Source organism: Hippopotamus amphibius, chromosome 5 (genome assembly GCF_030028045.1).
Source record: "Hippopotamus amphibius kiboko isolate mHipAmp2 chromosome 5, mHipAmp2.hap2, whole genome shotgun sequence".
Classification (NCBI taxonomy): Eukaryota; Metazoa; Chordata; class Mammalia; order Artiodactyla; family Hippopotamidae; genus Hippopotamus; species Hippopotamus amphibius.
This window is the reverse complement of record NC_080190.1, coordinates 173,452,008-173,460,748: the sequence shown is the minus strand read 5'-3', so window position 1 is coordinate 173,460,748 and position 8,741 is coordinate 173,452,008. Positions and strand designations below refer to the sequence as shown.

Genomic DNA, 8,741 nt, shown 5'->3' with positions numbered 1-8,741 from the left:
ATACGGCCTCTATTATGTTGAGGTATGTTCCCTCTGTGCCCACTTTCTGGAGAGGGTTTTTTTTTTTTTAATCATAAATGGGTGTTGAATTTTATTAAGAGCTTTTTTGGCATCTATTGAATTGACCATATGGTTTTTATTCTTCAGTTTGTTAATGTGGTATATCACATTGATTGATTTGTGGATACTGAAAAATCCTTGCATCCCTGGGATAAATCCCACTTGATCATGGTGTATGATCCTTTTAATGTATTGTTGGATTCGGTTTCCTAGTATTTTGTTGAGGATTTTTGCATCTATACTTATCAATGATATTGCCTGTAATTTTCTTTTCTTGTGGTATCTTTGTCTGGTTTTGGTATTAGTGTAATGGTGGCCTCACAGAATGAATTTGGAAGTGTTCCTTCTTCTGCAATTTGTGTCATCTATGAATCTATCAATTTATGCCATCTATGAATGCAATATGTCTGGTTAGAGGATTCTTCAGGCTACTTCCATCTGAGTCAGCTTCAGTAACTCATCTTTCTTCTATAATCCACTTCATGTGGGTTCCCATGTCTCCTGTCTCCGCCGTTTATCTTTCTAATCTCTGATGTATCTGCCATTATGCTCCCCTTCTCACTCCTAAAACTCCTTTGCTCCTTCCTTCTCTCTTTCTGGATCCCACTGCCAGGGAATGTCAATTTTCATAGTCCTGTCAAAGAACCAACTTTTATTAAAAATGCTCTCAACGGTACCCACTCCCATTAGTCATATTAATTGCTATAATTTATTTCTTCCTCTGTTCTACTCTGAGTTTATTCTGTTGGTCTTTTCTCACTTTTAAAGTTGGGCGCTTAGCTTGTTGCTGATCACATATGGCGCACATTTCTGGCTTTAGCCACACCCAGAAGTTCTGGCCAGTTGTATTTTCATTATTATCCAGCTTTAAGTATTTTATAACTTTCATTATGTTTTATTCTTAGACTCAGGTTACTTAGAAGGTTTTCTTTTTCTGGAATTTGAGTTTCTTTTGAAGAGCAACAGCAAAAAAAACCATCAAAACAGATTTATCTGAAAGATGTGATTTCAGTGGTTGGTGGTGGTGTGGTGTCATAACGGGTAACTCAGGAGATATGGGAAATGAGCCTGTCTGTCTGCAGCAAAACAACACAAGGCAAAAAAAGTGGCAGACTGATTTTAGTTTGATCGTGTGATTTTTTTTCTCATGTCTCTCGTTTCCTGGTTGATTTCATTCTCCTGAGAGAGGGACTGATGGCTGTCTGCTTGCATGGCCACCTCTCATGCCTGTGGGCAAACGTCCCCTCATTAAGGACACTAACGTAATCAGAGCTGACAGTGGCTTAACTGGGGGGTCAGCATGCACTGAGGTCACACACAGTCACTGACCAGGTTGAGCACTGTTAATACCCCCATGTCACCTCTGAGGAACCCGAGGCACAAGGACGTAAAGGACAGGCCCAAGGTCCCACATCTCCAGGGCACGAAGGTTGAGACAGTAAACCCTGCCCAAGAAACCCTGTTCTTTGCCACCCATTTCCTCTCTAGAAATTGAAGACATCAGATTAGACTGTTTCTTCTCTTCTAACAAATTGGCAAGATTAAAATCCACCTGCTGTTGGTGTGCTGCTGGGGCACTTACGTGGCACCACCTGGAGGAAGGTATTTGCCAGAATGATCTCCACCCGTCAGTCCACTTCTGGCAACCCATCCTGTCGGCCCTAAATGTGGAAAAGATATTTACTGCGTTGTTTGTAATGACCTAAACTGGAAACAGCCTACGTGCCCTTGTCAGGAGACGGTTAAGGCAACTTTTTACTTAACGGATTATTATGCGGCCACAGAAAATGCTTCCCATTGGCAATAACATACAAACACAATAACACAGAAAATGAGGATGTTTCTACAGTACATGTGACATACTGTAATCTATGGTACATGTTATACAGCAATATTTTATATATATCCATTGTGGTGTATTATAAACCATAATAAGTAAAAACCAAACCAAACAGGGCTTCCTAGGTGGCGCAGTGGTTCAGAATCCACCTGTCAATGCAGGGGACACGGATTCGATCCCTGCTCCAGGAAGATCCCACATACCGTGGAGCAACTAAGCCTGTGCGCCACAACTATTGAGGCTGCGCTTTAGAGCCCGTGAGCCACAACTATTGAGCCCATGTGCTGTAACTACTGAAGGCCACATGCCTAGAGCCCATGCTCCACAACAAGAGAAGCCACCGCAATGAGGAGCCCGCGCACCACAATGCCGAGTAGCCCCCACTCACCGCAACTAAAAGAAAGCCCATGCACAGCAAAAAACCCAACACAGCCAATAAAATACATAAACAAATTTATTAAAAAAAAAAACAACCAAACCAAACAGAAGCAGATGCAGACATCCCTGGGATGTGTCACGTACCCCTCATCTAGAACCGGCCAAATCTGGCCCACAGCCGCGCTGGTTTGTTTCTGTGCTGTGACTCAGGTCTGGGGGTCCACATCCACTTCTCCCTAGCAGATCAAGACACACAGCAGAGTCACCTGCTCTGAGCATCTCCCCGCCCCACTCCCCTGGTTTCTTTCCACTTCTGTACCCAGCTTTTCCCCTGCCAACACGCGTTCTGAAGGACTTTAAGACTCATAGGGCGTGGGTGAACTCTAGATGAATACCTTTCATCTAGAATCAGCCATATCCAGCCCACTGCGTACTTCTGAAAATAAGCTTTATTGGCTGTTTCTGTGTTGTGACTGCTGTTGCATGTCATGGCTGAGCTGAGTGATGACAGAGACCTTATGGCTACAAAGCCAGGAACAGTTATTATCTGTCACTTCACAGAAAAGTTTGCCCATCAATCTGCCAATCTGTGTTGTCACTCAGTATCTGTGTATTGTCGTTACTTCTCTGCTCACCCCTTGAGAGCAAACGGCAGACGTCATGACCCTGTGGCCCTGAAGACCTCAGTGTGCATCTTTCATGACGAGGATGTTGTCTGGGATGGCTGCAGGCCATCAAACCAGGGAGCTTTGACACTGATGTCCCCCCACCCTGGTGGACAGTCTAGACCCAAGGTTTGCCAAATGTCCCAGGAGCATCCTCTACAGCAACCCTTCTCACCCAGGATCACAGGTGTGTTTTCCCTAAGCCAGCCTCTGGCATCTGTATGAACAGTTTTGCCTCATGACACCTCCAGTTCCGGGACTGTGACAGCAGGGTCACACCTGGGGCTGGGCTGTTGGTGTAGAAGGACGGCTAGCTGAGCTGTGGAGTGGAGGGGCCCTGCTCAGGTAGAGCTGTTATGATGTCGTAGCTTTTAGGGAGAACAAGAGTAAAAATGTTAATCTGGAGAGACGTTCTCACTGGGAGCACTCTCTCCTGTCTCCTGATGGGGGAGCCCCCAAGACCAAGGTCATTATTAGTTTTCTGGATCCAAACAGCTGAAAATGTAGGTATCAACATTTTCCTGATAAAAAGCCCTATTACCCCCTATTACCTCACCTTGCCCTCTTACACTGTGTGGAAATTCTGGGATAACCCACACCCCTGCCCAGGAGAGCATGGAGGCCCATCCAGACCACTCCTGGAGGGAAACCAAGGGTGGGCACAGCATGTGGATGTGACAGAGGTAGAACGGAACTTGGGGGCCAGGCACGGAGAAGTGGAACTGACCTGCACGGAGAGCTGGCCCTCGGGGGTAGGCCCACCGTCTCGTGTCTGAAAGGCTGCGTGAGGCAAAGGGTGGATCCAAGCTGCCACCAACATCCCGGGGCCCCACGTGGCTGGGCAGGAAGCTCCCACGGTGGCAGCATTTAGTGTCCCAAGTGGTCCACCTGTAAGTCAGGATGCTCAGCTGGGATGGTGGCTGAGCCGGGAGGACACCCAGGGAGTCTGGTTCCTGGGGAAGGGGGCCGAGTTCAAGGTGTGGTGCTCCAGCCGAGGAGGGAAGGCACAGGACGAAGCACGGCACCGCCACCACAGCCAGCCGGGGGGAAAGTGGGAGCCCTGGTGCTCACTGCAGAAGCGCTGCCACCCGACTCAGGGTCACAGGCCTCCTGCCCGGCTGCATGGAGACGGACTCGGGACCCAGTGGGCCAAGGGTCTGCAGACCAGTCTTCAAAGGAGCTGGTGGGAGGGCTGAAGCCAGCGTGGGAGCTGCAGGCAGCGGCGGCAGCAGGAGGCGCGGGGTTGCGCTCCAGTCTGAAGCCTGCCCCCCCCACTCCCCGCGGGCACAGCAGCTTGCACACTTGCTGCCCTGGCATCACAGCCCTGAGGAGCTTCCATGTTATTGTGGCATCTCGACCCAGAGATTCTCTGGACCAGAAAGGTCTCCGGTCACATGTGGGTGTTCACTGACCCGGCTGGGGCAGTTTTCCTGGTAAGGGCAGGACCCTCAGCCTGATCAGACGCCAGGGCAGAAGGACCCCCGGGCAGGCCTGCCAGGATGGTTCTCGCGGGCACAAAGCTGCGGGTCTGGTGGATGGCTTCCCCATGCTCAGTGCTTCTTCCGAGGGTGACGCTTCCGATGGCGAATGAGACATGAGCTGTAGGCAAAGCTCTTCCCACATTCCTTACACTCGTACGGTTTCTCTCCAGTGTGGGTTTTCTGATGTTTCAGGAGATTCGAACCGCAGTTAAAGGCTTTGCCACACTCACTGCATTTAAAGGGCTTTTCTCCGGTGTGAATCCTCCGATGCTTGGTCACGTCGGAGCTGTGCCTGAACGTCTTCCCACACTGGGCGCACTGGAAGGGCTTCTCTCCAGTGTGGACTCTCTGGTGGCGAACGTGATCCGTCTTGTGCTTAAAGACACGCCCACATTCAACACATTTGTAGGGCTTCTTCCTCTGGAAGGGAGTGAACACAGGAACCCCCTCAAAGTCATCTTTAAACGAAGCATCGAAGGCCTCAAACACGTGCTCCTCATCCTCAGGACTCAGGCTGGGTTCCTTACTGCGCTTTTTGGCCAAAGTGGATCTCTGGTTTGGCTTTTTTTCCCCAGATGCTTTCTCTCCCTTGGGACTGTCCTTCTGCACATGTACTTCTTCCTCTGGGATCTGTGTTTTCTTTTTTTTGCCTGTGAGCTTTTCCATCCTTCTTGTTTCAAGGAAAGAGGAAGGCCTGCTGGAAGCTGGCAAGGGCCAAGGAGAACGGCCAGTAGCAAAATTCTCCAGCCTATGAATTTCTTTGTAACTCCACTTCTTCAGTAAGGTCTTGCTTTAGATACAACTCTATTTTTCCAAGCTTGTAACTGAATTTCTGGAACAGAAACTCTGCAACAAAGAGAAGCGTGCCACCAACCCTTCTGGGGCTGGAGAGAAACAAGACCACAGATGTTAGATTAAATGAACGTCTGGGAGGAACACAGTTGTGAGCTCTTTGAGCACTGAGTTGCGAGGGGAAGGATGGGCAGGGAAGGGGGTGGGGAGGCATGGGGACATGGCCCCCTTCCCTTCCCAGCTCATGTGTCCCACCCGGACATCTAATGAGTCTCAGGCTGGACACGACCAGAGCACTCATTTCCCAGAACACCACCCCCCCAACCCCAACCTCACTCTTCCCTGTTTTCCTCATCTTGGTAAATGGCATCACTGTCCACTCAGCTGCTAACCAAGGAGTTCTTATTCCTCTGCTAGGGGATGGTGCCTCCACACTGCGTCCAGTAGGATTCATGTGCATCAGTGACTGCCCTGTGGTCCCCGAACTGGAGTTTTCCCCGTCCTTTACTTGCTCCTTCTCCACTTCTTGTATTTGGGACCAGACAATGTGCTTTTGGAGCTACAGGCTGCGGGAGCCACATGAGACCCTCATGGAAGGTACCTCCTATCACCTGGAGCCTGGATTCCGAGCTGATGAAGCTTGCTCCCAGCCTCACCCTGGCCCTCCTGTGTCCATCCTCCACACAGCAACCGGTGAACCCCCATCACATCTCTGCCCAAATCCCCAGTGGCTCCCCTCACACTGCTGCCCCAGCACTTCCCCACCCCCCAGCCATCCTTAGGTTCACCACACATTCCCAGGCCTTCCTGCCTCAGCGCCTGGCTGCTCCCAGAAACAGGTCCTGAGAGCAGGTGTTGGTGGTGCTGGCTCCTCACTCATTCAGAGCTCTGTTCTGAGGGCCCTTCTCAGAGGGGCCTCCCTGACCCCACTCCCTGGTTCCCTTACCTGGCTCTCATTCTCTTCATGGCACGTAACTGGAGCTGACTCATCCACTGAGGGCCGAAACCCCAGGGAACCATCAGCTAGCATCTTGCTTGCATTGTCTAAAAAATCTGACATTGCCTGTCCCTAAGCCCATCTAAAAGCATTCCAATTTCACCACAAATTCAAACAGGAACAAGTCGGTCCCAGCGACAGGTCAGGCCCAGGTGCTTGTAGAAACATCACCAGCACAGCTCATGTTTCACTCGCTGAGAACCTTCACCTATTTCTTTTTGGTATTATTTCTGAGCTTCCTTGACCTGCCTCTTTCCTCAGTGCTAACTAACGGAATTCCAGGATAAAGCCTTGACAAACTTCAGGCTTTTTAATGGCTAGCAAAAGAAATCTCCACAAGACTAGGAGAGAGCACTTTCCAAAGAAAGCAGATCGTGTTCTGAGTCCTCAATTCATCCTTGAGAAGACCTCGCGTGGCCTGAGCTGGTTTCCTGATCCACTGGGAGGTCCACATTCTGACAGGCTGTCTCATGCCAAAATGAGGTGCTCTGGGTGATAACACTCCAAGTGACATATGTTTTGAGGCATAAATCCTTTGAATTCCCTTTAAGTCAGAGGGGGCACTTGGGCTTTCCTTTGCTCTCCTATTGCACAGAGGCAACACATAAAATGACTGGACAGGTTTCCCATCTTGACAGGAGTTTGAGAGTCTGGTTTCTTCTAAATGAAAACGTTTAGATACACCTGACTTGGATTCAGGCCAATGTCACTCTCTGAAACCTCTAATGGAGGTAGCTTCTGGAAGGAAGCAGTTCTTAGCATCAGGTGGGAGCCAGAACTGAGAAAGACGGGAGGCCATGTAGGCTGAGGGAAGCATGCACAAATACTGGGCACCTCTGCTGGGGAGGCAGGTGGAAGCAGGGCAGAGGGTCGCAGCCCCAGTCAGCCAGGCTGGAGCCTGGCTGAGGTCCAGCATTAGCAGGAAACAGGTGAAAACCAAAAACCAACAGGAAAATGCCATCAACCCCCTAGCCCGCAGCTCTCCAGGGCAGGCGTAAACTCATCTTGGCTCCATGCTGACCCACTTGATGGAGAGGAGTGGTCCTTGAACCCACTGAGCCTGACACCTGTCGGCTGTACTCCAAGAACTGTTCCCCCACTAGGACTCCTGTCAGTCCACGTGTGGCTTGTCACTGATGTAGCAGTCTCCCGATGAGGAGAGGGTTCTTCAGGACGAGGATCCTGTCTTTTTCACCCCTGAGTCCCTAGTTACTCGGCTGGAGCTGCACATACTGCTGCTCAGGAAACATTCTAGACAATCGTCTTGTCTGCCTCACTCAAGCTGGCAGGTACTTAATGGGAGACTGGACGTACTCACTTCTCTAAATCCTGTGCACACCAAGGAATAAATAAAATAATTACTAAAAGTGGAGTAGGCCTGAGGTCATCGTCTTGGTCTTCTCACTGCACAGGCCTGTAGGCCTGGTGACTGCTGCAGCCGGGCAGAAAGCTCAATCCACCATGCCAGAGCAGACGACAGCCCTGGCCTGAAGGCCGGGGCGCTGGCACCTGCTGTGCGACTTCAGGGTAGCTCCTTCACTCTCTGGGCCAGGCGTCCTGTAACATGAAGCTGTGGGTATCCACCTGCAGCAGGACACCCCCTGGTAACCTCTCTCGCCCTCAGAAGCCTGGGTCTCAGAGACAGACTACATTGCTAGTGGGTTTGCGATCCAAGGGCAAACGTACACCCAAGCAGCCTGTAGATCCCGGGTCTACAAGCGGGCCCGCAGCGGCGTCGAAGCCGAGGGCTCGGGGACTCCTTCGCCTCGATCCGCGCGGAGCGGGTCCAAGCGCGCCTCGCCTTCCTCCCCGCGGCGCCCGAGAGCCGAAAGAGGGGTGGCCACTGCCCGGGGCGGGGGCCCCACGAGACGCCAGAGGGACCCGGTGAGATCCTGCATGGAGGTCGGGGCGAGCGCGCCCCTCGCAGGGTCCCCGGACCGGAGGGGACGCCTCGTCTCCGAGCCCCGCCGCACCGCAGATGCCCGCGGCCGACCCTGGCGAACCTGTCCAGCCGAGCAGCCGCGCCTCTGCGCCGGCAGGAAGGGCCAGCCGCTGGCCCCGCCCCTTCCTGCGCCGCTCTAGGAGGCGAGGGCCTGGGCGTCTCGGTCGCACGCCCCGGAGGGCTCCGCCCCGCCGCTGGTTTCCTCTCATTTCAGTCGACCGCCCGCCGGTCGGCCCGCAGGAAAAGGGGGCTCGCAGACCGGCCGTTTCCGGCGCCGCTCTAGGGGGCGAGGCCACGGCCTCTCGGTGGCGCGCCTCGGAGGACTCCGTCCCCGAGCCAGCTCCTCCCACTCGGCCGGAGGCCCCCGCCCCGCTCGTGCCGTGCCGTGCCCTCCCTTCCCCCCAGCGCGCTCCCTCGCTCGCGCGCTGCGCCCCGGCCGCGCGTCTGAGCGCCTCGGAAGCGGCGGGCGCTGTGGCCCGGGCTCCGCCGCGCCGGCCACTCCCTCGGCCTGGGGCCCCTGTCCGCAGCGGTCGGCGGGGCGCGCCCCCACGTCCGGCCTGCTGGGCGCTCACCTCCCGGAGGGGGC

At 53.0% G+C, this 8,741-nt stretch overlaps 1 protein-coding gene across 5 annotated transcripts; it reads right to left on the bottom strand.

Moving 5' to 3' along the window:
* Positions 1–4,493: 4,493 nt before the first annotated feature.
* ZFP41 (ZFP41 zinc finger protein) lies at positions 4,494–8,414 on the bottom strand. 5 transcript variants are annotated; one of them, XM_057736902.1, is made up of 3 exons: positions 7,900–8,414; positions 6,163–7,770; positions 4,494–5,308 (listed from the first exon to the last, which is right to left on the bottom strand). In XM_057736902.1, the coding sequence occupies exon 3, from the start codon at positions 5,088–5,090 to the stop codon at positions 4,494–4,496; it is 597 nt and encodes a 198-aa protein (XP_057592885.1). In that variant the 5' UTR covers positions 5,091–5,308; positions 6,163–7,770; positions 7,900–8,414. The 5 variants fall into 5 exon arrangements, with proteins under 5 accessions (XP_057592885.1, XP_057592886.1, XP_057592887.1 ...); XM_057736903.1 differs by having other exon boundaries at positions 8,217–8,414; XM_057736904.1 differs by having other exon boundaries at positions 4,494–5,270; positions 6,163–8,414.
* Between the last annotated feature and the right edge of the window lie 327 nt (positions 8,415–8,741).

Excerpts from the sequence above, each read along its gene's own strand:
- ZFP41 (XM_057736904.1), bottom strand. The coding sequence starts at position 5,090 with ATGGAAAAGCTCACAGGCAAAAAAAAGAAAACACAGATCCCAGAGGAA.